The 27,140-nt window shown below is 42.6% G+C and overlaps 1 protein-coding gene across 1 annotated transcript in view; it reads right to left on the bottom strand.

The window, feature by feature from the left end:
* LOC109418868 (uncharacterized) overlaps window positions 1-27,140 on the bottom strand; it is a 515,512-nt gene that overhangs the window by 14,184 nt on the left and 474,188 nt on the right. Inside the window, exon 8 of the mRNA XM_062853981.1 lies at window positions 18,090-18,248. Within this exon, the coding sequence (XP_062709965.1) occupies window positions 18,090-18,248 (159 nt within the window). The remainder of the gene's footprint in view (window positions 1-18,089; window positions 18,249-27,140) is intronic.

Raw genomic sequence — 27,140 nt, 5'->3', positions numbered from 1 at the left:
AAGAATTCTTCAAGAAATTCCTTAAGGGATTTTTAATAATTTCCTGGAGGGCTGTCTCAAGAAAATCCTTTAAAACTGCTGGAGATACCTACCTTTGGAAACCCCTAGGAGAAATTCTTAAAGTTTTTTTGACAAAGTTTTCCTGGACAAATGATTCCTGGATGAATGCTTAGGATAATACCTAATAGAATGCTAGAAGGAACATCATAAGATACCGCCTTAATTCTCAGAAATAATTCATGAAAGACTTTTGGAGGAGCTCTGCAAGCCAATCTAAAGAAAAAAAAAATCTTTAGAAACTTCTTGAGGGGTTTCTGGAAAAATCCGTAGAGTAATTTATAAAGGAATCACTTAAAAAATGTCTGCAGAAATCGCAGACAATAGTACTGGTGGAATTCTTGAATTCCTTAACATAATTCTGAGGGGTCTTTGGAGGATTCTCTGAAGGATTTTTTTTCAGAACTCCTAGATATACCTCTAATAGAATTCTCAGATAAATTCATTACACAGTTTTTAAAGCGTTGGGTGATTAATAAAGCTCGTTTTTTGAAACCTAAGACAGCGTAGCCGTTAATCTATAGAGTAATGCTTGATGTCGTTTGAAATTTTTTTTGTAGCAATCTTTCAGAAATATCATCGAAGACGCCTTCAAAATCAACTCAATGTTTTTTTCCGAATATAATTCATCTGGAAGATTCTTCAAGAATTTCTTTAGAAATTCTCCCAAAAACTCCTGCAAGCATTTCTACAAGATTCTATCTTGGAGAATTCTCTCCTTGGGGAACGTCGTTAAGGTTTATCTGAAGGATTCCTGGAAGGACTTCAGGACATGATCCTTGAAGGACTTTATGAAGGAATTCGTAGGAGTACTCCTGAAGGAATGCTTGAATGCTCCTTAAAAAATCCTTGAGAGAGTTCCTAAAAGGTTCCTTGAAAAATATTTGAGGAAATTGTAAATATTTTTAAAACAATAATGGTTAAAAGAATTTCGAAAGCAATGCCTGGAAAAAGTTCTGAAGTAAATCTTTGAGGATTTTTCAAAGTCCTTGGAGTAACTGCTAGACAAATCGTTAAATATCGACCAGATAAAGCGGGATCTCGCGAGCGTTGAGCGGAGGATCTGCAGCTGCAAATCAAGAATATGGCAGCAACTTGTTGATTTAAGCTGCAGAACTTACAAAATTTAATTTAATTACAGTCATACCTCGATATAACGTAACCTCGATATAACGTAACTCGATATAACGTAACTTTTTTTTGATTCCAACTTTTCACTATTTAAATAATTAGAGTGTGATTGCGCCAGATTAAAACTAGAATATTTACTTCAGACTCTAGTTTAATTTAAAAACACTTCACTAATACTTTACTTTTGCAAAAGAAAATAAAAAATGAATAACTCTTTTAAAGAAAAACTAGAAAGGACGAGCAAATTCCTTTTAATTCTACTACTGTGCTTATCTTCGGACAGATAGGCCTATTTCGTCTGTGACTTACAGACTTCTTCAGTGTCAAGTGCTCGACTGAAGAAAACCTCGCATTCGTTGTGGTATTTATACTAGGAGTGTATGTGTAGGTACGTGTGTGGGTAAAAGTGTAGGTATAAAAATGTAGGTACAAAATTGTAGGTACAAAATTGTAGGTACAGATTTGTAAAAAAAGGGGGTGTATCTACCTGTTAGAAAACAGGGTGTCAATAAGATACCTAAAGCTAGGAAAATTCCTACCGATTTGGTAGGTAGTCAATTGGTGTTTGTTGTGTTATTTTTTCCTGCCGATTTGGTAGGTAGTCAATTTGTGTTTTGTGTATTGTGTATTGTTTTGTGTGTTAGGTAAAAATTTAAACAGCCACGTGTACCCATTGCCCTGATCCTTGTTAAGTAGTTTTTTATTGTTTTGTTTGTAAATTTCTAAACTTTCTGCAACATCAAGTTTCCATGGGTTTGTAATGTGTCGTAAGAGTTTAATATTTGAAGTATTCAAAAAATGTCCTTCATTGAAAATATGTTCAGCAACTTTAGATTTAAAATGATGAATGAGTCCCTTGTCTGTGTCTTTGTGTGCTTTTGATACTTCCGTTATGTGTTCTTTGAATCGTGTGTTGAGTGTGCGTTTTGTTTGTCCTATGTATATTTTGTCACAGTGATTACATGTTACTTTGTAAACACCAGATTTTGTTAAGTTGTCCAACGGGTCTTTCGTAGATCCTAAGAGAGTTTGAAGTTGGTTAGCTTTGCTTGTGAAAACTAATTCAAAACCAAACTTTCTGAGAATTGGTCGGAGTTTTTTGGTGTCATTGTTGTAGTCCACAATTATCCGTTTAAGTGTAGGTTCTGTCCGTGTCAGTGTAGTCAAAGAACGTCTGTATTGTTGTTGTGTCTTTTTGTTGATGATCTGTTGTATTGTTTGTTTTGTGTAACCGTTCAACTGTGCTGTTTCGAAAATGTAATTAAGTTCTTTCGTTTTTCCTGTTTCACTAAGTGGAAGTGTCTGCATTCGGTGTATCATGTGATTGAAGGATGCAATTTTGTGTTGATGTGAGTGATTTGATGAATTTGGAATAGTGCGTTGAGTGTGTGTCGGTTTTCTGTAAATTTCGAAGAAAAGTGTTGATTCTTGTTTTACGATGAGTATGTCCAAAAATGGTAGTTGGTTGTTCTGTTCAATTTCACAAGTGAATTCGATGTTTTTGTGTGCATTATTGATATTGTTCAAGATTTCAGGTAAAAGATGTTTCTTAACAATGCTAAACACGTCGTCAACGTATCTCCACCAGACTTCAGGAAGCTGTTTGTTGTTTTCTAAGTGTTTTTCCAAATTTGCCATAAAAATTTCACTTAAAAATGGAGAAAGTGGATTGCCCATGGGGGCACCATTAAGTTGTTTGTAGGTTTCATTTCTGAACGAAAAATAATTTTCTTCCATACAAAGTTTGGTTAATTTGATGTATGTACGAACTTTCTTAATCCAATCTGAATCTAAATCTTCATATTGGTTCAGAAGCCAATCTTCTAGTAGGTTAATGGCCTCTTTAACTGGAATGCTTGGAAAAAGTGATTTAACGTCGAATGAAACTAAAATTTCATCGTCGTTAACGGATAAATTCTGTACTAGTTCTGTGAATCGTTCGGAATTCTTGACAGATCTACTGTGAAATTTTTTAGGCATGTTTTGGAATTCTTGTACTAAATATTTGGCAATTTTGTGTGTAGGTGAACCAATGGCTGAAACAATCTCACGCATTTCATTTCCAGGTTTATGAACTTTGGGAAGTCCTTTTATTCTTGGCAATGAAGGGTTAGATTCTTTCAGGCTTTTAATGACGCTTCCTAAAACTGGTGTAGACTCTTTGAGAGTTTTGTCAACACGTCTTACTAATCCTGGAAGAGGATCAGTACGTTGTTTTCGGTAAGGTCCATTTTGAATCTTGTTATTCATTATTTCATCATAGTCCTCTTTGTTCATGATTACTGTTTTGTTTCCTTTGTCAGCTTTCAGATAGAAAACTGGTTTCTGGTTAAGTTCTTTGATTATTCGTTGTTCTTTCAGGTGTTCTTTGTTCAATTTGTTTTGTTGTGTGTTTTGAATAGTGTTAGCTGTTTGTGTTCTGATTTCTTGAATCTGTGGTGTCTGTAAATTGTTCGTGTTGATAGCTGTTTCAATGTCGATTATGGTTTGTGTTGAATCTGGTTTAGAGTGTACTGCGTAGTTAAGACCTTTGTTGAGAAGGGTCAACTGTTCTTCCGTAAACTGTTCGGAAGAGCGATTGACCACTAACCCAGTTAGTTCTTGTGTTGTGTTTTGTGGTTGTGTAGAAGAACATGTAAACTTCGGATTTTGCATCTTTAATGCTTTAAGTTTTTTATCTAGTAATTTCCTTTTTCTTTCTGATTCACAAAATTCTGCAACTTTTACTTTTGTTAGAAAATTAGGGAAAGATTCAGGATAATCTTTCGCTAACTTTAAATGGAGAGAATAACATTCCAAAGTTTTCATGTTGATCTTGCTGTGTAGTTTTTTGATGCTTTCTTTGATGAGTGTTTGTTCAAGTGTCTTTACTATGTTGGGGTTTGTGGCTGTTTTAACTTTTACCTTGTGACTTACTGGAGTAAGCCTGTACTTTATACACTTCTTGAGAAACGCGATATCCTTGTGTAATCCTGCGATGGTCTTCTTCAACTCGATGAACTTATTCGGCTCTGACTTTGGCTTGGTTGCCATCTTCACTTTACTATTACTTTAGAGCTTTTAGTAGAACTTGTTACTTCAGACTCTAGTTTAATTTAAAAACACTTCACTAATACTTTACTTTTGCAAAAGAAAATAAAAAATGAATAACTCTTTTAAAGAAAAACTAGAAAGGACGAGCAAATTCCTTTTAATTCTACTACTGTGCTTATCTTCGGACAGATAGGCCTATTTCGTCTGTGACTTACAGACTTCTTCAGTGTCAAGTGCTCGACTGAAGAAAACCTCGCATTCGTTGTGGTATTTATACTAGGAGTGTATGTGTAGGTACGTGTGTGGGTAAAAGTGTAGGTATAAAAATGTAGGTACAAAATTGTAGGTACAAAATTGTAGGTACAGATTTGTAAAAAAAGGGGGTGTATCTACCTGTTAGAAAACAGGGTGTCAATAAGATACCTAAAGCTAGGAAAATTCCTACCGATTTGGTAGGTAGTCAATTGGTGTTTGTTGTGTTATTTTTTCCTGCCGATTTGGTAGGTAGTCAATTTGTGTTTTGTGTATTGTGTATTGTTTTGTGTGTTAGGTAAAAATTTAAACAGCCACGTGTACCCATTGCCCTGATCCTTGTTAAGTAGTTTTTTATTGTTTTGTTTGTAAATTTCTAAACTTTCTGCAACATCAAGTTTCCATGGGTTTGTAATGTGTCGTAAGAGTTTAATATTTGAAGTATTCAAAAAATGTCCTTCATTGAAAATATGTTCAGCAACTTTAGATTTAAAATGATGAATGAGTCCCTTGTCTGTGTCTTTGTGTGCATTTGATACTTCCGTTATGTGTTCTTTGAATCGTGTGTTGAGTGTTAAAGAGGCCATTAACCTACTAGAAGATTGGCTTCTGAACCAATATGAAGATTTAGATTCAGATTGGATTAAGAAAGTTCGTACATACATCAAATTAACCAAACTTTGTATGGAAGAAAATTATTTTTCGTTCAGAAATGAAACCTACAAACAACTTAATGGTGCCCCCATGGGCAATCCCGGTATCCCGGAATGCGAGGTTTTCTTCAGTCGAGCACTTGACACTGAAGAAGTCTGTAAGTCACAGACGAAATAGGCCTATCTGTCCGAAGATAAGCACAGTAGTAGAATTAAAAGGAATTTGCTCGTCCTTTCTAGTTTTTCTTTAAAAGAGTTATTCATTTTTTATTTTCTTTTGCAAAAGTAAAGTATTAGTGAAGTGTTTTTAAATTAAACTAGAGTCTGAAGTAACAAGTTCTACTAAAAGCTCTAAAGTAATAGTAAAGTAGAATATTTAATTTATGTTGCAAGAGCCACCCTAGCGTGCCACTCACGTCCACACTAGCAAACGCAGTAGTAGCCACACATGGAATAGAGGTAATAAACTATAGAGGAAGAATGTCGCTGGCGTCGCTGCCGAAACATCTCTTGCTGGCGGAGATAGGCCGGGCTATAAGTGTCAAAGCGAAAAAGTATGCAGTTTGACAGATAGATACCCGACATGTTTGCGAGCGAGAACAAAGGGAACAGCAGCGACATTCGTCCTCTATAGTTTATTAACTCTATTACACATGGTTACCCGTATACGCGATATGCAATAGGCTTTTTTGCACGATCGCCTCCCGATCGTTTGTAGTCATCTACTTGCTTCTATCCAGGAGAAGCAGTAGACCAGAGATAGAGTTTAGTCGAAAATAAACCTCCGCCGCGATCGGTTATCCGAAATAAACACTGTAGTTTGTTGCGTAATAAAGTGTGTTATAGTTCACTGACCGCGAAAGTAAATAGTGTTTCGTACGTAATATCACCGCGCGCCCACGATACCGGGATTGCCGGGATGTGTTAGGTAAAAATTTAAACAGCCACGTGTACCCATTGCCCTGATCCTTGTTAAGTAGTTTTTTATTGTTTTGTTTGTAAATTTCTAAACTTTCTGCAACATCAAGTTTCCATGGGTTTGTAATGTGTCGTAAGAGTTTAATATTTGAAGTATTCAAAAAATGTCCTTCATTGAAAATATGTTCAGCAACTTTAGATTTAAAATGATGAATGAGTCCCTTGTCTGTGTCTTTGTGTGCTTTTGATACTTCCGTTATGTGTTCTTTGAGTGTGCGTTTTGTTTGTCCTATGTATATTTTGTCACAGTGATTACATGTTACTTTGTAAACACCAGATTTTGTTAAGTTGTCCAACGGGTCTTTCGTAGATCCTAAGAGAGTTTGAAGTTGGTTAGCTTTGCTTGTGAAAACTAATTCAAAACCAAACTTTCTGAGAATTGGTCGGAGTTTTTTGGTGTCATTGTTGTAGTCCACAATTATCCGTTTAAGTGTAGGTTCTGTCCGTGTCAGTGTAGTCAAAGAACGTCTGTATTGTTGTTGTGTCTTTTTGTTGATGATCTGTTGTATTGTTTGTTTTGTGTAACCGTTCAACTGTGCTGTTTCGAAAATGTAATTAAGTTCTTTCGTTTTCGCTCTATGTGCGTGAACATAAATTGGTCCTTCGAGCCGGATCAATCGCGGTATCGGACAGTTGTGCGTGGGCCAAGAGTACTTCGCGGTTGTTAGATGGACACTAGTGCCGAATAGTGCCATTGTGGATCGCGGACAAAGTGAAATATCGCCATCGCGGTTGAGATTGTGGCGCACCGCCGCCGTCGAAAAGTGCCCAGTGAAAACTCGCCATCGCATTAATTGGATTGTGGGAATCGGTGCACCGCCGCCGCGCCGTTGAAGCCGATACTGACGTTGCTGTTTGCTGCTGTTGCTGCTGGATGAAACCGAGCGGAGAGGAATTTCGAGCGATCGTACGGCGAAACGACGTGGATTTGGCGATTCCGGACACAGGGAAGTAATTACGTGTGTAGGTCTGTGGCTTCGATGCATGACGACGCCATTCGACTGTGGGTTGAAAGGTCACACTACTGGTTAGTGATTGATAATAAACGATCAATTTGCATGCTAAACTGTGTCTTTTGACTAAAAGTGGTTCTGGTCCCTGTGGTTCGTACATTGCTATAGTTGGTCTTGGATTCCGCTGGTACCTGGTTGGCTCGATTTTCCGTTGGTTGAATTCCCCTTCGCTGTAGTCAATCATTGGGTTGGTCAGTTCGTCTCGCGGCGCGTGGAACGTCGAGTCGATACGTTGTCACCAGTGCACAGTGGCTCAAACAGTGATCTTCTTGCGGTGAAAGTGAAGTGTCTCGAGCAGTGCAAACGAACTTCCCAGTGTATCTAGCGACTTTGAACAGTGACTTCGGTGAGAATAATAAGTGACTCAAGATAGTGACAATGAAGCCGGAAGATCTGAGAAGTTTGCTGAAGAAGGAGAAACGCCTTCTGAACAGTTTAGAGCTAGTGGAAAGTTTCGTCAGTGACTTTGATGAAGAGCGTGACCGAAAAGAAATTGAAGTTCGTTTGCAACTGTTGGAAAGTGTTGTGAATGAGTTCTTCGATGTGCGTGATAAGATTGAAGTGCTAATGGATGAAGTTGCAGATGACGAAGTTCCTGATCCAGAGGAGTCAGAGAAGGCTCGAAAGGCGAGGCTGGAGAGTGCATCGAAGTAGAGAGACGAGGAAGGTGAAGCCATAATCAGTGATGTGCAGAACCGTTTTTGCAAGGCCAAGGCAGCGTTGATGGAGCGGCGTCCGAAGAAGCAGGTTGATCGTCCTGGGTCGTCAGGCCCGGCTGCCGGAAGTACCCTCTCGAGAGTGAAACTGCCCGAGATCAAGCTACCAACCTTCGGTGGCAAACTTCGAGACTGGGTGTCGTATCGCGATGCATTCCGAAGCTTGATCCACCAGAATCGGGAGCTCACCGACATGGACAAGTTCACGTACCTTCGTTCATCGTTGACGGGCGAGGCCCTTCAGGAAGTCAGCACCGTTGAACTTTCCGCAGCAAATTATGCAGTTGCCTGGACTGCATTGGAGGAGCGCTACCACAACGAGAAGCTCATCGTGAAGGCATATCTCGACGCCATCTTTGGCATTGAACCGATGCGGAAGGAGAGCTACGAAGCGCTGAGCCAGCTCATCAGCGACTTCGAAAAGAATCTGCAGATGCTGCAGAAGCTGGGACAGGACACCAATGGCTGGAGCACTATCCTAGTCCATATGGTTTGTTCCAAGCTGGACAGTGTTACCCTGCGGTTCTGGGAGTCGTCGCACAACTCCAAGAACGTACCCACCTACCGAAACCTGATGAACTTTTTGAAGAACCATTGTGCAGTTCTTCAATCAGTTGGAGTGAGCAAACCTCCCTCCGCCGAAGTGAAGAAGCCCAAGGTAAGCGTCAGCCATTCGTCCACATCCTTCGGCCGGTGCTGTTTCTGCTCGGAAGCTTTCCATCCGGCGTTCATGTGCAAGAAATTCCAGAAGTGGAAGATCTCGGAGCGCTACGATGCCGTTCGGAAGAATGGCCTGTGCATGAACTGCCTATCGTCGGGTCACTTGGCGCGGAATTGCAGCAAAGGATCATGCCGTCAATGTGGGAGGAGACACCACACCCTGCTTCACGCTGAAAGCAACAGTGTCAACCCGCAATCCTCCGTTCCACAGACGACAAAACGACCCCCAAGTGAACAACCATCTCAGACACAGCAAACACAGGCGGGAAAACCAACACACCAAAAAGCACCAACCACAAACCACAACGAACCCAGCACTTCCTTGTCAATCGTACAGACACAATCGCATAGCACCAACCCACAGATCGCCACAGACCATTCAGACACACTACAACACACTGTAGCACTCCCAACACAAACAAACCCCTCCACACGACAAGTTCTGTTATCAACCGCACTTGTGCGTATCTGCGATGCCAACGGGCGATCAATGCTGGCCAGAGCACTGCTAGACTCGTGTTCTCAGTATTGCTTCGTCACCTCTGAATTTTGTCGCCGCATGGACCTGGACGAGTTTCCTGATTATCTAGCGGTGAAGGGAATTGGCGGTTCGGGAAGCGTTTCGCAGAAAGCTGTTCGTGCGACAGTCAGCCCTCGTTTTACCAGCATCTCGGACTTCGAGGAAGTTATACGATTCAACGTCTTGGCAAAGCTGACTATTCCACTCCCGTACGAAGGGTTCGAAACTAGCCAGTGGAATCTGCCGGCCGACATCGTTTTAGCTGACCCGGAGTTCTACCGAACATCAGAGATCGACATGATCATCGGCGCCGAATATTATCTCGATCTGCTGCAGGATGGGCGGTTCAGGCTCAACGAGGACGGTCCGACCTTCCAGAACACCGTCTTTGGATGGATCGTCTCCGGTCGCATCTCCAACAGCACACTCTCCGCACCTGCAACGACCACTACGCTTTGTTCCACGTCGGAACTCCAAGAACAGCTCACTCGTTTCTGGGAGCTCGAAAGTTGTCGCCTAACGAGCACCTATTCCGTGGAAGAGTCCACATGCGAGGAGATTTTTAAGCAAACGACCACCCGCGATGAAGCCGGACGCTTCGTCGTATCGCTGCCCAGGAAGGAGCACATTATCGATCACCTGGGAAATTCCAGAAATAGCGCCGAGCGTCGTTTCATGAGCTTGGAGCGCCGGTTCGCTACGAACCCAGAGCTGAAGAGGTTGTATTGCGAGTTCATGGAGGAATATGCGTCGATGGGCCACATGGAGAGAGTGAATGAGGAGGAACTGTCTGGATCAGTGTGCTACTTTCTGCCGCACCACGCTGTATTGAAACCGGACAGCACAACAACGAAACTTCGCGTTGTATTTGATGCTTCGTGCAAGACCACCTCCGGCCATTCCCTCAACGATGGGTTGATGGTAGGCCCCGTTGTTCAGGACGACCTGATCTCGATACACGCTCGTTTCCGCCTGCCCCGAATCGGCATAGTAGCTGACGTAGCGAAAATGTACAGGATGATCAAAATGCAGCCACGAGATCAGAAACTACAGCTGATTTTGTGGAGAGCCACGCCAGAGGAACCTATCCAGGTGTTCCAGTTGACGACCGTTACGTACGGAACCGCATCCGCTCCGTTTTTGGCTACACGTTGTCTAGTACAGCTAGCAGAAGAAGGTCAATCCACCCACCCAACCGCAGCGAAAGTTGTTCGGAAGGATTTTTACGTCGATGACATGATCACTGGCGTCGATAGCCCTGCAGAAGGCAAAGCATTAGTGGAGGAGATGGTGAACCTGACCGATTCTGCCGGTATGATGCTGAGAAAGTGGAATTCGAACTGCGGAGAAGTGTTGAGCGAGCTGCAACCGCATCTACGGGATGACCGAGTTGTATTGGAGATGGATTCCCCGCCGTCGATCGCTACCGTGAAGACGCTCGGCCTTGTTTGGTGCCCTTCATCCGACGATTTCTACTTCACGGTGCCAAAGTGGAATACGACACCGGTGGTTACGAAGAGAATCGTGATTTCCGATGCATCCAAGCTTTTCGATCCCTTGGGACTAATAGGACCGGTGGTCGTCGAAGCCAAGATCTTCATCCAAACATTGTGGAAGTTGCTTGTGAACTGGGACGATCCACTCCCGGAAAACCTGCAAACGCTTTGGTTGGAGTACCGCAGGAATTTGAGTGCTCTCGAGTCCATTCGTATTCCACGATGGGTCGGTTACACCAAGGAGTGCACTACGATCGAATGGCATGGATTTTGCGACGCTTCCGACAGCGCATACGGCGCGTGTCTATACCTCCGATGCAGCTACGATGATGGCTCTGTGCGCGTTCAGCTGATGATGTCCAAGTCACGAGTCGCGCCATTGGAGGACTTGAAGAAGAAGAAGCGCAAGCAGTCGACGCCCCGACTGGAACTTTCATCCGCTCTTCTGTTAAGCCATCTTTTCGAAAAGGTCAGCCAAGCCACTGGATTGACAATTCCGTCGTTCTTCTGGACAGATTCGAACATTGTGAAGCATTGGATTGCGTCCACACCATCCAGGTGGCAGACCTTCGTCGCGAACAGGGTATCCGAAATCCAGCACCTGACGAAAGGTGGAGTCTGGAATCGCAGGCATCGAAAATCCAGCAGACGTACTGTCGCGAGGTATTTCGGCTACGCAGTTGGAATATCACTCCCTCTGGTTCAACGGTCCAGTTTGGCTGAGTCAAGGTCGGAATTTCTGGCCGGAGAACTCCGAAGTCGACGTTGAACAGCTCGATCCTGCTTCCCTTGAAGAACGCAAGTCCGTAGCCCTACCGCTGCAAGCAGCAACTCCGAACGAGATCTTTTCGGTCCGCTCGTCGCTGTTCGCTCTAGTCCGACTGGTAGCCGTGATGCGTCGCTTCCGTCACAACGCCCAGAGAGCTAACCGAAATGCCCGGAAACTCGGTTCAGTCAGCACGCAGGAATACGAAGAAGCCCTGTTGCAGCTGGTTCGTCTGTCGCAAGAAGAATGTTTCCCGGAGGAGATTGCAAGTCTGTCCCGGGAGGATCAGGTGAAGCCGTCGTCCAGAATATCGTCTTTGAATCCCAAACTACGAGATGGGATACTCCGCGTTGGCGGCCGGCTCCGGAACGCATCGGTTTCCGAAAATCGGAAGCATCCAATGATCATCGATCACCGTCATCCCCTCGCCACGTTGGTAGTTCGTCATTACCATACGAAGATGCTACATTCCGGACAACAAGTCGTCATCGCAAGCGCCAGAGAAAGATTCTGGATCCCGAGCATTCGGAACCTCGTGCGAAAGGTCCTGCATGAGTGTATTACCTGCTTCCGAATCAAACCAAGATGCCAGGAACAGCTGATGGCAGAGCTGCCACCTGAAAGGGTCAACCCGGCACCACCGTTCCTCAAGGTCGGTGTAGATTATTGCGGCCCGTTTCTGGTTACCTACCCACAGCGTCGCAGTTCTCCCGTCAAGTGCTTCGTAGCGATATTTGTCTGCCTTGTCACCAAAGCCGTTCACGTGGAGTTAGTCGCCGACCTCACCACGGCCGCGTTCCTAGCGGCCCTGCGGCGTTTCACGGCCCGTCGAGGACGTCCAGCCGTAATCATGTGCGACAATGCCAAGAACTTTGTTGGAGCCAGGCGGGAACTTCGGCAGCTGTTAAACCTGTTCGAGCAGCAGCAATTCCAAAACGCTGTAGCCAGCAACGCCGCGGATGAGAGAATCGAGTTTAAGTTCATCCCGGCCAGATCGCCTAATTTCGGTGGTCTGTGGGAAGCAGCCGTAAAAAGCTTCAAAAACTGCTTCAAGAAGATCATCGGAACTCGGACTCTCCTGTATGACGAGATGCAGACGGTACTTGCACAGATCGAAGCGGTTCTTAACTCCAGGCCCCTCACACCACTCAGCAATGATCCTGGAGACTTCGAGGCGCTTACGCCAGGACATTTTCTAGTGCAACGTCCACTGACAGCAATTGCTGAACCCGATCTGGAGAATATTCCGGCTAATCGTCTCTCCGTCTGGCAGAGGGCGCAGGACTACGGCCAGCTGCTCTGGAAGAAGTGGAGCACGCTTTACCTTTCCGATTTGCATAACCGGACCAAGTGGACCCGCCAGCGGGATAACATCGCCGTTGGAACCATGGTTCTGCTGATGGACGAGCGGCTTCCACCGTTGAAGTGGAATCTCGGTCGCGTTACCGAAGTGTTCAGAGGCTCAGACGACAACATCCGCGTGGTAGACGTGCGCACTGCAAATGGGGGTTTCCGACGAGCGATTTCGAAGATTTGCGTCCTTCCAATCAGGGAAAACGCAACATCTCCCAGCGATGAGGCATAACTCGCCTCCACCGGTGGTGCTTCGGCACCCGCGGAGGTCCGTGCGGCCTCCGCATCCCAGTAAGTTTTGTAATTTATCAATATTTCAAAAAACTAAAGGAATGTTCATACCCCATAGCCGTCGTTCTACCCGTCCCGGGTCTCCGGGACAACGTATTGTTTGGAGCCAACCGATCTTCCGTCCAAGACCCTGTCCATAAGTCCGCCGAATCGAGGTATAATCGTCTGTTGGTGAAGGTAGTTGTAAACGTCCAGTCCAGTCCAGAAGTCCTGTGATGTCCTGTTGGTTGAATCGAAGCTCTAGTCCGAGCAATCCGTTTGTTCTGAGTCCATCGGATCTGTCACTTTGCGAACCTAATCACTTCCATCTCGTCGAGGTACAACCTGACCACCACCGCTGGTTTAGCATGCTGTAGCGTCAGTTAGAGTTTGGCCAACTCATCGACCGTCGTCATAGTAGCCGGATCAGCCCGAGATGCGGCAGGAGCTCGCCGCGACCGTTTGGTTCAGCCTTGACACCCGGATTTGGTCAGTATCGCACCACGTTTTCATCCGATTGGACATCCACACCGCCGCTGGTAGCGGCCGCGGAGGCCACGGAGGCCTCCGCTCCAGGCAAGTTGTTGTAATGTACTTAAATTCAAGTGAAAAAGGACCCTCTCATTTGCAGCAACGTTGACGCCCTTTCTCGTCGTCGAGGACGACCGCAGGCTACCCGCAGGACAACCGCCGGACGACCACAGGACAACCGAAGTACGACTGCAGTACGCCCCAAGACACCCCGAAGAATCCTCTTAGCGATCGATGTTTATCTCGCTCGGACCACCATCCGCATCGTCAAGCCCACCGAAGAATCCACCACCGGCATACCGCCGTAGATTTCGTCGTCAGCAATCAAGTCGCGGTATCTCCCGAAGATCAACCAGCCATATCCGTCGAACCTCCACCACGAAGAATCCGAAGCACATGGCATGCTACCGCCTCCGAGCCGTCCGAGTACGGCTATCCAAGAAGACCAGCAGCGAGAGCGAGCCGGAGGGCTTCGTGGCCGAGCGGTTAGCGGCGACAGTCGTTTAGGTGTCTCGTAAGCTTCGGAGTGTGGGTTCGATTCCCGCTCCAGTCGGGGAAAACTTTTCGTCGGACGAAAAATTCTCCACTGGGCCACTGGGTGTTACATATATGTGTTGTCCGTTGTCAAAGTGTAATGTTCAGTCTGTAGAGGCCGCAAGGTCGAAGACGGTGTAATTGTCTTTTTTAAAAGAAAGCCGGTCGTCGTCGCCGACAGTCGACCATCCAGAAACCATCTCATCGATGTCCGTGGACCTTCCCCGCGGAACAGAAGCATTGAGATAAGAAGAGAGTAATTACTAGGAATAGTTAGAAGTAGATCCCAAAAACCAATTGAATTAGATTCCCACGCTAGGATAAGAACACATTTCATGAATTAGGTTATCAAATTGGTAGTTGAAAGCCACTGGTTTCAAGGCGGCCGGCGTATGATTGCGCCAGATTAAAACTAGAATATTTAATTTATGTTGCAAGAGCCACCCTAGCGTGCCACTCACGTCCACACTAGCAAACGCAGTAGTAGCCACACATGGTTACCCGTATACGCGATATGCAATAGGCTTTTTTGCACGATCGCCTCCCGATCGTTTGTAGTCATCTACTTGCTTCTATCCAGGAGAAGCAGTAGACCAGAGATAGAGTTTAGTCGAAAATAAACCTCCGCCGCGATCGGTTATCCGAAATAAACACTGTAGTTTGTTGCGTAATAAAGTGTGTTATAGTTCACTGACCGCGAAAGTAAATAGTGTTTCGTACGTAATATCACCGCGCGCCCACGATACCGGGATTGATTAACCGTCGTCGCTCTATGTGCGTGAACAGAGTGATTTATAAAATTTTCTGTATGATATTACACCCCTTCTGGAACCAAGCCTGCTATCCAATTATAGGTTATACGGCCAATTTCAAAGTTTTATAAGAATTTTCGGTGTCACTGTTGATGACAGCTCTTCATGGAACAAACATTACATCTTCTACTTATTATTGACATTACATCCCTACTGGAACATAGCTTTTAAACTCCAAACGAGATGACAGTAGATAGCATTGGTAGTGAACTCGATTTCGTGTAATACTGGGTGTAAGAACGCCAGTAACGGCCCGCTTTGTCTTAGAGTAAATTTTGCAGAAAATCACTAGAGAAATTCTCTGATAAATTCCTGGAGGAACTTCTTGAGAAATTACTGGAGAAATTCGCGAAGAAATCCTCAGAAGAACTCTTGAAGGAATTTCCAAAGACATTCCTGAATAAATGGTGGAACTCCTGGAGGAATGCCTGAAAAAAAAATCATCCTTTATCCTCGGAGGCATTTCTACCGCTATAAACACAGTTATTCTTGGTAACATTCAGGGGCAGTCTTTAATTAATTACATAAGGAACTTCTGTATAAATCTCAGCAGGAACTTCTGGAGAAATTAGTGCACTGGTGGAATCCTAGTTGGATTTTCAAGAAGGGTCACAGTGAGAATCCATGAAAAAACTCAGATTGAATTCCTGAGTAATTTAAAAAAACCAATCCTCGATGCATTTCAGGAAGAATTCCTGGAAAATCAAATAAGGAATATCTGTAGGAATCTTTGAAGAAATTTCTAGTGGAATTCTATCTGTTATTCTTGGAGAAATCCTTACAATATCTTTTTAAAGAATTACTTCTGTATCTCAGAGGGAAATTTCCAAGGAATCTCTGGAGAAACTTCTGGAGAAATCACAGATTTTTTTCTAGCGAGAACTGAAGAGGAAATCTTTTGGAAACTCCGTCAAATTGTGCTGGATGAGTTGAAGCAAGAATACCTGGGTGAATCTTGGCAAATACCCCTAGTAACACACTTGTCATAGAAGAGTCACAGCGGCGCAGGTTTTCGTGACACAGAAGTCACTGCGATTTACTTCTAGCAAGTAAGAATTCATTTGTTAGAAGTAAGTCACAGTGACTCCTGCGCAACAAAACCTGCGCCGCCGTGAGTCTTCTGCGAGAAAGGTGTTATTTGGAACTCTTCGAACAAGAATAGTTGAAATATTGGAACTTTTTTAAGGATCCTTGCAGGAGTGACTGGAGAAATCCTAGTAGAACTTTTAAGAGGAACATTATTAAATTAAATCTTGGAAAAATCTTGGACATAATAAATCTTGAAAAGCAAATCCTACAGAAATCCCTTGAGAAACCACAAGGAAAATTCGTGGAGGAATCATATCAAGAAATCTGGAGCAATTAAGGCAGGCGTTCCTAAAGATATCATAGCAGATATAAAACGCAGTAAAAATTTAAGGAGAAATCATAGAAGATTGAAGGATCCTTGGATAAATATCCTTAGAGAACTTCAGGATGAATCACATTAGGTATTTCATGAGGCACTCAACCAGGAACTCCTGGGTAATTTCCCGAATTATTTCTAGAGGATTCCCGAGAGGAATTCGTGGAGGCATCATCGGATTATAATTTTGCCTGCGTCACATAGATTTCTTACTTATAATCACACCAATAGATAAAACTTGACGTTTGACCAGTTCTAGATGCCAAAACGGAGAAGAATCTTGATTTATGTGACATTGGTTTAAATAGTTAAATATAAAGAGACATGCTAAGTATTTGACTTATGCATGATTTTAAAAACTTTTAAAAATATATAAAATTCAATGATGAAAAAAATATATATAAGAAAGGCTGTAAATCACTGTTGGGTGATTAACATAATCTTTTTGGTAATTTTCTTTTCAAAATATGTATTTAAAACAAAATTCGTGAAAAAAAATTTTTGCTTCGATATAACGTAACTTCGATATAACGTAACGAAAATAAAATTGCAGTTACGTTATATCGAGGTATAACTGTAAATGAATTTCTAATGCAAGAAAATTTTAATCATTTATGTTTAAAAAAAAAAGAAGGAATTCTAAACTTCACTTCCCTCCGACATATTGCTTCGCCACAACTTAACCGGAAACGTTGATTGCGGATGCATCTTTCCAATAATCGCGACCTGTTAGCAGCATCTTGCTACGATTACCATTTCCCGGGAAAAACTTTTCACCCAAAGAAGCCCAAGTCTAGCCGCCCTGGTTGCGTATTAGACTGGCCCAAATACAAAAATGTCGAAAAATTCCACGGGACACTCTCTAGAATTGTGCCTTTGGATGAGAAGAGCAATCTGTGAAAATTTCAGCTCAATCGGTTTCGCAAATGAGTTAAAGGTTTATATGGGATCTTCAGTCCAAATATATGGGAAATTGGATGACCTCTAGTCTCTCATTCAGCACGCTGGTTGAAAGTGTTTGGTTTAGCTCATAATTGAAAAAAATAATAGTTGATACCCTAAGGAACAACTTTGTAGAAGACCATATAATGATAAAACTTAATTTAGTTGCGGTTTCAGCTAACGAAATGTAACAGCCGAGAGTAAACGGGGGAAGATGTCCTCATCCTGCTTTCGTTAGCTGAAACCGCAACTAAATTAAGTTTTATCATGATATGGTCTTCTACAAAGCTGTTCCTTAGGGTATCAACTACCATACTATAAATTCTGAGCTAAATTGAACTCGCTGAACCGGCGTACTGAGTGAGAGACTGTGGGTCATCCAATTTCCCATATATTTAGACTGAAAATCCCATACAAACCTTCAACTCATTTGCGCCAGCTCAATTTTAAACCGATTGAGCTGAATCTTTCACAGATTGTTCTTTTCATCCAAAGGCACGATTCTAGAGGGTGCCTCGTGAATTTTTCCAACTTTTTTTTCTCGCCATACAAATGTGGGCCGGTCTATTGCGTATGCGTTACGATAACAAGCCCAACATAAAGTTGAACACACGGTTGGTTGGTTGAGTAGAGTATGTTCCCGTGCCTAGACGCCTAGGTATGATAAAGTTATCTCATTACAAGCAAAATTGGAAAACTTTTCGCCCAAGCGGGTATCCTCTTCAATCAAGTTTGCTCTCGTCTTTGGAGAAGTGCTTGTCAACCTTCCAGCTCGGATGTGTGTACCGTCGCGTCGCGTCGCGTCGTCACACTCCGTGCATCCGTGGAGGTGGAACTCCCCGTCAGCGTCGTAAAAAAATATACGTATATTAACTAATCGTACATGCACTGAAGTCGAGAGACTTACCTGGATACGACCTTCGGTAGCCAATCACCTCCGCAGTACTTGGCCAGGACCGGATCGTTGGTCGTGCTGCCGTCGTAGAATATCAGGTGGTCTCGCTCGCCGGTGCAGTCGGACCACGCCCGGACGGCCCGGGATGTTTTGTTCAGACTGGCGATGGATCTGCAAGGGACAAGAAAAAAATGGTACAACGTTAAACAAGGTGAAAATTAAATTTCTGCTTCGTCGATACGAGACGGATTGTTTTTTTTTGGATTCTTTTCCTCCGTGGCGGAGGTGGTCAAAGTCCACCGATGTCAGGGCTACCAAAGTTCAGTCAATGCCCGGCGGGCAGCTTTTTTTTCCATTTTGAACTAGGTACACCCAAGAGCATGGAAAGAGCAAAAATGAATCTATCGTAAAGGTAGCTAAGTCTAGGATAGGTGCCCTGCCAAGAGTGGCCATGTTGTTTGTGCTGTATGTTGTTTTCGGGAAAGTCAGCAACATAAAACGGAGCAGCGGACATGGCGAAACCGCAAAAACCTTCAAACTGTTTCGAAGTAGCAAATTGAGTTATTGAGTCGGTGGTGTTTTGCTGTGCGGTGTACGCTGGTGTGAAATTAAGAGCTTGGTCGTAGGAGTCAAGATGAAGTGTTAAATATATAGCAGGGTGATGTAAAAAAATACCAACAAAATAATATACAATAGAGAGTGTGGAGAATATTTGCAAAAAAAAAAAAACAAAAGTAAATCACATATCTGTATCCAGTTTCAGTCTCATAATCCGTATTACCGTGACAACTTTAAAGACAATTTCGATTAACTGTTGCTTTAGAAGTTAGCAGGATATGAAGATGAGAATTTGAAGATTTATGTTTTGAAATCACAGTAATGAATATATCTTAACAATAAAACACTCGAAACAAGTTAAGTTCAACAGAAAGTGTATTCTAAAGAGGCATATCCATATCCAAAACGGTATTTTTTTTACAATGAAGCAAAAATAGTTTATAGTGCATCAACTGAAAACATGAGCCGTAACTAAACAGCAAAACATGGGTCAACCATCAATTGTCAGTGCATTTGATGGAAATTTTTAATTAATAAACTTTTTTTCTGATAACTAAGCTCGTTCTGTAATGCTATAATGGAAGCAATCGCTGCCTCAGTTCACAACATCCCACGCTGAATGGTTCAGTTGTAATAACGTTGAACTCGAATGCACCGATGCATATTGAATAAAGTTCAGTTGCTTTCCTAATTGGATATTAGAGGCTAATTAATGCTGTCATCACTGCTTTTCTAGAGAAATTCCTAGAGTTAATTTTATAATCATTGATTACACGGTTACAGCCATACTATGAGTTCTCCGGGGCTGTACATTTATTACGAGAGGCAAGTTTTACTCCCCTCTCGTCATAAACCCTTACGTAATCTATAGACGGCTCATCATGGAAAAAGAACACGAACTACGGTGGTAGGAACCACGAAGTCGCATCGTGCTGAGGAGCGCGGGTTCCATTCTCGCTGCAGTTTTCAGGAAAAATTTTCGGCTGTGCCACTGGGCGGTGCTATTGTCTAGTGTCGTGCTTCATTCAAAAAGCGAATAGCTCACTGGAAGAATTGAGCGTGTCCGTGTCTTTTAAATTTTAAAATGTTAATTTCAAACAAGCTTAAATAGCTACGCATAGAAAATATGAGCTCGTGCACCATCATGCGCATGTATAATACAATAATATCGATATGACAATCTCACTGGATTTACAAACCACCTTTGTATAGCGAAAAATATTCACATTTTGAAAACATGTGAGCGTACGAGCAATTATAAACAATGTGCTAACTCAAAAAAAAAACAAGTTTTTGAAAGAATGCTCGGAGGGTCAAATCATATTTGCCAATCAACTCATATCGAAGAATGGAGGGGATGTTTGTATTTGTGTTTTTAGATGGATGACTTAGGAGTTCTAAAAAAAACTTTTAAATACGCTGTGGGATTCGAATGTGCGCTAGACGCCCAACCCTGAGTCGAAAAGGAGAGCGTCCAATATAGCTCTGGTCCTCACAAATTCCTACCTCATGCTTCCACGGGTCAAGCGATGACAAAGACCGCCAACTAAGAGTTGTGTGCTTAGCTGGTAGTGCAGCCTGGGCACTGTTGTTCTTCTGACTTCAGCTAGATTGAGGGGGTACGTCTCGAGTGTCTGTTCACCAAGGAGATGCGGCTCAAACAGCGTCTGTTCTGGCATCCAGCGGCTGAGTAAGAAACGCTGCACCACGCCTAGCTAGATCCAAGGTAGTAGCTCCATCAGCGTGGTTGTCCCAGTGTTGGTTGGGACGTTAAACAGAACTGGCACGATGGCCCTCCGGCGAGACAGGAGTGTTGGCGTAGGCCCAGTGCTGTCATGCTAAAATCAGAGCTGGTTACCCAAGTTTTCAAAATAGCTGCGCCCCTTATGATGCTACGCCCCCATATAAATAATTCAAGCATTGCGCTCAATTTAACTATTTTACTGTTCCCAAAATAAAGCAAACAAGACAATTTTCCCGCTCACAAAAAAGTGTTAGTCTTGGATGTTAAAATTGCGCTCAACTTATACCAAAAAAGGATAATAGATTTTTCAGTTCCCAAAATATAAAGTGGCTATCTCAGATTCGAAAACAGCTATCATCGTAAATCGATAACAATGTGAAAATTCCTTCGCTTTTCAATGAGCTGCGATCTCAGTCGTAGAAATTCCCTCAAAATATATCATTAACAATGTAATATATGAAATTACGGATTTATATGATTTTGTTTGGACAAGTTTAATCATATTTGAAAAATAATAGTGTAATAGTTTTCAATTTGTCAAATTTGTTGGTCGGAAAAAATACATAGGGGGATTAGGGGCATAATGGACACCCGGGGCGAAATGGACACCCCTGTTTTTGTCGAAACCGTTAACTTTTATGTAAAACTTTTAATGCATAAGTGTAAAGGAACAAGTAATTGTTCTATTTTTCAAAAGTACCAAGGAATATACTTCAAAATAACCAAAATATCATTGAATTTGAAGAATGTTTTTCATATGCTGGATTTCTTATAATTTCGAAGCAGCAGAAAATAAGGTATAACGAGCGTTTGAGTATGTCCACCATAAAAACTAGTGAATTGTTAGCTTATCTACATGTATACGCAGATTTGGCAATGGATGAAGTATTATATTTTTTATCAGAACTTTCTCAAAACAGCAATTTAAATGTTGTAGTCGATTCGGGGCGAAATGAACACAGGCAATTACGAATGGATGTACCACGTTGCATACTGTTAGGCGTTTTACAGAGTTTGGAAAAAATCATTCCGATTATTTTAGCCTAAAATTTATTTAATTTACTTTGATGTTATGTAAACTCATCTAAAATGGAGTATTATATCTGTGGTAATGATTTCCGTAGGCAAATTACTTAACTGGTCAATATTATTAAAGATACAGCATACAATATGCAGGGGTGTCCATTATGCCCCGATGGGTGTCCATTTCGCCCCATACCTTTCCTACCAGCCCCAAAAAACACACGGTTTACAATTCATTATATCTTCACAATAATGACATTCTGCCTGCTGTAAATGATTGAAATACGTAGCAAACAAGTTAAAGTTGTAAGCCAACTGATAATCTGTTAAGTTTTTGTCTGTTATACAGGCCTAACACACTCATTTGCTTAGGGTGTCCATTATGCCCCTAATCCCCCTATCATAATTCAAAGATAAGTGGTGTAATAGCTGGAAACTTCATAAAATAAAAAAAAAAACTAGTGGTGATATCAGATGAAAAACTTGCACTCATAATATCAAGTAAAATGTGACAAATTTTAATTCAATTTAACTATATTCTATTTATACTAGAAAATTGCTCTCATCGCAAATTGATAAAAATGTGAGAATGTCTGTCTACCCATTTAAAATAAAGGATTTGCAATCTAAGATGATAAAATATCTTATCTAATTGAAAACATTGAGACAATTTTGAAGTACTTAAACAAAATAAACGAGTTTGAATGTTAGATGAGACCATTGCGCTCTTCATACATTAAAAACAGAACATTAATTTGTCGGCTCCCCAAAATAGAAGCGGCGATCGAGGCGGCGATCTTATATTCATAAAACTTCACTCATCGGATAGCCATATGAAACTTCGTCGCTCTTTATAATAAAAGAGTCGCGTACTTAGGTGGCAAAATGTTGCTGTCATATAAAATAGATAATTTGAAAATTGCGCTCATCAAACATGTAAAAATGTTCGCTCTCCTCATAATATTAAAAAAAAACTGAAAACTGAAACGATTTCTGTTAACTAGCCAAAAGAGAAAAAACTTTCGCTAACTTAGAAAAATTTGACCTACCCTAATACGTTAACTACTTTGAATTACCCTAATGAACTAGATGTAACTTGTTTTCCTTTCCAAGTAAACTTACACTACCACAACTATAGACAACCAGTGTAACCCAGTCAGAACAGAAATAAAATGAGTCTATTGCAAACAGTAAAGCTGTTCGGGCGCGTTCTTTCGTTATTTCTCCCCGTCCGAATAATTCCCCGCGAGTTGGAAGTCCGCCATATTCGAAGTCCGCTGCGAAACCCTCGAAGGCCGGTTCCCGAGATTTGGTCGGTTGTGAGCTGTGACCGGGACCGGAAAAAAATTCTGGATTTTACATGGTCCTTCGGCTCGGATTTTCGGTTTGGTCATTTTCCCGGTATGCAAAAGTGCAAATCCGTCCGACTCGTGTTACTGTGAAATTACGCCAAGGATTGGCTGACACCAACAAGGTGTAGTGAAATTGAATCCTCCACACAAAAGTGTGCGAGAAACGGTGAAAAAAGTGCGAAAGTGGCTAAAAATCGACGAAATTCGGTCGATATCCGAAATTGCGCAGTGAAATTTCTCGAAGCGCCACCGAAAGAAAAGAAAAGTTCAAGGGCGGCCATCTTGTGCCGAGAAATTTCCACGCGATTCAGCCAGGTTTCAGAGTGTGTGAGTGAAGGAGATCCAACTTGGATCACGAAGTACAGTGCCAGTGTATTGTGGGGAAAGAAAGCAGAGAAGATACGGCACTTGTGAGTGTCTTTAGTGGTGGCTACCCCGACCACTGCGGCTGAGTGGTACAGGCCATCCAAGTGAGAAGAGAATAGTGCGCCGTTCAGTTGTTGGTGTGTATTCCCCACGCAGACCGAAAGTTATTTGCGTGTATGTTACCTGCGCCGCTGCTGTGTGCGTCGGCGAGAGCAGAGCAAAGAGCGAACTGCCGTTCGTTTGCTCGCGTTTCATTTTCCACGCTGTTCCCGAGGATTCTCTGCCAGCCAGCCACAACAGGGATCGACAGCTGCTGCCGTCATTGAGTGAGTACCTACGCTGCTTCTTTATCATTGCACACGACTCGCGTCGTGGTTCGTTAACCCGTGCCGTTGTCGTCGGCGTCGGTGAGGTACGACTGTTCGTCGTCTCGTTTAGTCGGTTCGGTTGGTCGAGCCTATTGCTGGCACGGAAAGAAATTCGTTTCGTTTCGACTATCGCGTTGAGCCACCGTAAAGACAATGATTAAGGTTGAGGTTGATAAGCAAGCAGATGTCCTGAGCAGGGTTCCTGATTTCCACTTTTTATCTTCTTCCACATTCGAAGACAGTCAGCAGCGAACGGTTGTCGCTTTAGTTCGCGTGTATGCTTGTCAGCGACGACAGCAAACTCCGGTGAACGGTGGGAAGCCACACCACACTTGGAAATTACTCATTCGTCAACATTCGCATTGCAAGCGAATGCGATTCGTGAGTGATGCGATTGATATTGTGCATACGAATATTTGATGTTTTCGAATTATTTTCTTTGCTAATCTAGCATTTCAACAACAATACAGTAAAAATGTACAGGGGATACTCAAAATAACTGGGACAGGTAACATTTTCACTTTTCAAAAAATGTTCAATTCGCTGTCAATTTTTGAAAAGGGCATCAAATATTCTCAAATTTTCACTGTAAGTTCAGCAACTAGTTATGTATCAGTGGTCAAAATTTGGAAAAGATCGGGACATTCTACACGAAGTTATAAAGGTTCTAGAAAAAGGTATAATTATCCGATAGCCAACTTTGAGCTGTTATATCTCCGGATTGAATGAACCGAGTGAAATAAAATTTTGATCATTCATGACTAATTAATGAACTTTAAAAAATAGTTGACTTAATTTAAAAATATTAATAAGAAAAAAGTTATAGCGATTTCATTTATTCCATGTTTTTTCAGTAAATGTATCTATTTTTCATTTGCATCTCATTACTTTTTTTAATTTAATGCCGGCTATTTGGTTGCTTTCCTTTGAAACATAAGTATATTCAATTCAATTAGAGGGAATTTAAATGAACTATAATTACTATCTCGAATTTTGAAACGATGAAGAAGTTTTGAATAAATTGGTGTTATATTAGTAAAATAATCTAATCGTAATAATTTTCTTTCGTGTAAAGAATTTTAAGTTTAGTCAAAAGTTTTTAATAGCTCATTATATTAGTCATAAATGATCAAAATTTCATTGCATTCGGTTCATTGAATCCTGAGATATAACAGCTCAAAGTTGGCTATTGGATAATTATACCTTTTCCTAGAACCTTTATAACTTCGTGTAGAATGTCCCGATCTTTTCCAAATTTTGACCACTGATACACAACTAGTTGCTGAACTTACAGTGAAAATTTGAGAATATTTGATGCCCTTTTCGAAAAGTTACAGCGAGTTGAACATTTTTTGATAAGTGAAAATTTTATCTGTCCCAGTTATTTTGAGTATCCCCTGTATGCATTACATGCAGAAGTTCTCTTTTACTTATGATAATAGCCGCTTCGACCGCTCACCAGCATTCTTCACCATTCGCCATTCATTCATTCGCTTGCGATCCAAACTGCGACGAATGGCAACGAATATTCATGTCAAGCAGCTGGCTTATCGCTTCCCACTGGTGATGGGGTTGCGTGTTTGATCATGACGATCCGTTTGCTGCATCTTTCTCGATTCGCTTCAGCAAAGAGGAGTGAATATGAATGGAGTGAGGCGAATATACCGATCCTTGGTCCTGAGGAAGGCTAGAGATCACTTGTGGGAGTTACTTGAATTGCTAATTACCTTTGCAAAGGAGGATAAAACAGGGCAACAGGAATTGCTAGGAGCTTGGCTAGACAGGCTTGAAGAGATAGCTAAGGAGTATCGTAATACTGTATGTGTTCTTGAGGCATCGCACGGTGAAGACTACAAAGAAGACCGCATGAATTTCGACATGAAGTACTACATGTTGCGTGCATGCCTATCGAAACGTCTCAATCAAAAGGCTCAACCAGATGTTCCTCCCGCGCAACCCGTCACACACACCAGTCACATTCGATTTCCAGAAATCAATCTTCCCCGCTTCAGTGGAAGACTCGCCGATTGGTGCGTTTTTCGTGACGCATTTGATTCTGCAATTGGAAGTCGTGTCGAAATCAGTAATGTCGAAAAGTTTCAATATCTCAAGGGGCTAGTACAGGGCGATGCTACCAAGATCATTGAGTCTATTTCAATTAGCGAGGACGGATACCGCGACGCCTGGAGAGCGCTGAAACTACGTTATGAAAACAAGCGGCAGCTCATACGGTGCCACATCAAGTCGTTGTTTGAGGTACCCAGTATTAAGAAGGAATCGGCTGACGAGCTACTCAACTTGGTGGACAGGTTTGAGCAGCAGATTTCTGTCCTGAGGCGACTTGGAGAAGACACCAGTTCCTGGGATTCGCTTTTGGTCTACCAGCTGTCTACTCGTTTGGATCCGCACACGCTGAAGGAGTGGGAGAGCTACTGTGCCCGGATGGACAGTGGCAATGTTTCCAATGTTCTTGATGGTGCGGCAGGTGACGATTCAGACGATGATGATATGCCTACATATATGTCAATGGTAAACTACCTGCAGAACTATGCCAGAGTTTTGCAATGTGTTAGTCCGTCTCCTGGTTCCAGTCGTGACCCTAGGGTGAAGCCAGTGAAGTCCGCCGCTCATTTCAGTTCCTCGTCCTCCTCGAAGTTCTCATAGAACACTAAGCTGAGTAGCAGGCTTTGTCCCAGTTGGGACTTTACGCCAAGAAGAGGAGGAGCTTTATTAAGGAAATTTTCAGCCCTTGGCTGGTCGATCTCCGGATTTTTTGAAAGAATTCGTGCAGGATTTCTTGGAGGAAACCCTGGAGGAAGCCCTGGAGGAATTCCTGGAGGTATCCCTGGAGAAATTCATGAAAAAAAATCCTTGGAGGAATACTTGAAAAAAAAAACCCTAGAGAAAGGGTTCCCTGGAGAAAATCCTGGAGGAATCGATGGATGTATTCCTGGAAGAATCCCTGGAGGAATTGCTTAAGGAAACTTTGGGGGAATTCCTGGATGAATTCCTTAAGGAGTCCTTGGAGAAATTCCTGGAGCAATCCCTGGAGAAATTCCTTGAGGAATCCCTGTAGGAATTAATGGAGGAATTTCTGGAAGATTCCCTAGAGAAATCCCTGGAGGAAATCCTGGAGGAACCCGTGACGAAATTCCTGCAGAAATCCTGGAAAAATTATTTAAAGAATCCCTGGAGAAATTCCTGGTGGAATTTCTTAAGGTATACTTGGAGGAATCCCTGGAGCAATTCCTGGAGGTATTTCTGGAGGATCCCCTGGAGGAGCCCTTGGCGAAATTCCTGGAGGCGCCCTGGAGGAATTCCTTAAGGAATCCCTGGAGAAACTCCTGGAGGAATCCCTGGAGAAATTCCTGGTGGAATTCTTGGAGGTATTCCTGGAGGAATCCTTCAGGTATCAGTAGGTCGGCTCCAGAGGCACGTTCTCCTCCATTTGGGAATTTCCTGAGGAATTCCTGGAGGAATCCCTGCAGGTATTTTTTAGAGGAATCCTTGCAGGAATCCCTGGAGGAAGCCCAGGAGGAATCCCTGGAGGTATTTTTTGAAGAATTTCTGGAGGAATCCCTGGGGGAATCCCTGGAGGAAGCCCAGGAGAAATCCCTGGAGGTTATTTTTGGAGGAATTCCTGGATGAATCC

This window comes from Aedes albopictus, chromosome 2 (genome assembly GCF_035046485.1).
Source record: "Aedes albopictus strain Foshan chromosome 2, AalbF5, whole genome shotgun sequence".
In the NCBI taxonomy this organism is placed as follows: domain Eukaryota; kingdom Metazoa; phylum Arthropoda; class Insecta; order Diptera; family Culicidae; genus Aedes; species Aedes albopictus.
This window is presented reverse-complemented; position numbering and strand designations above follow the sequence as displayed.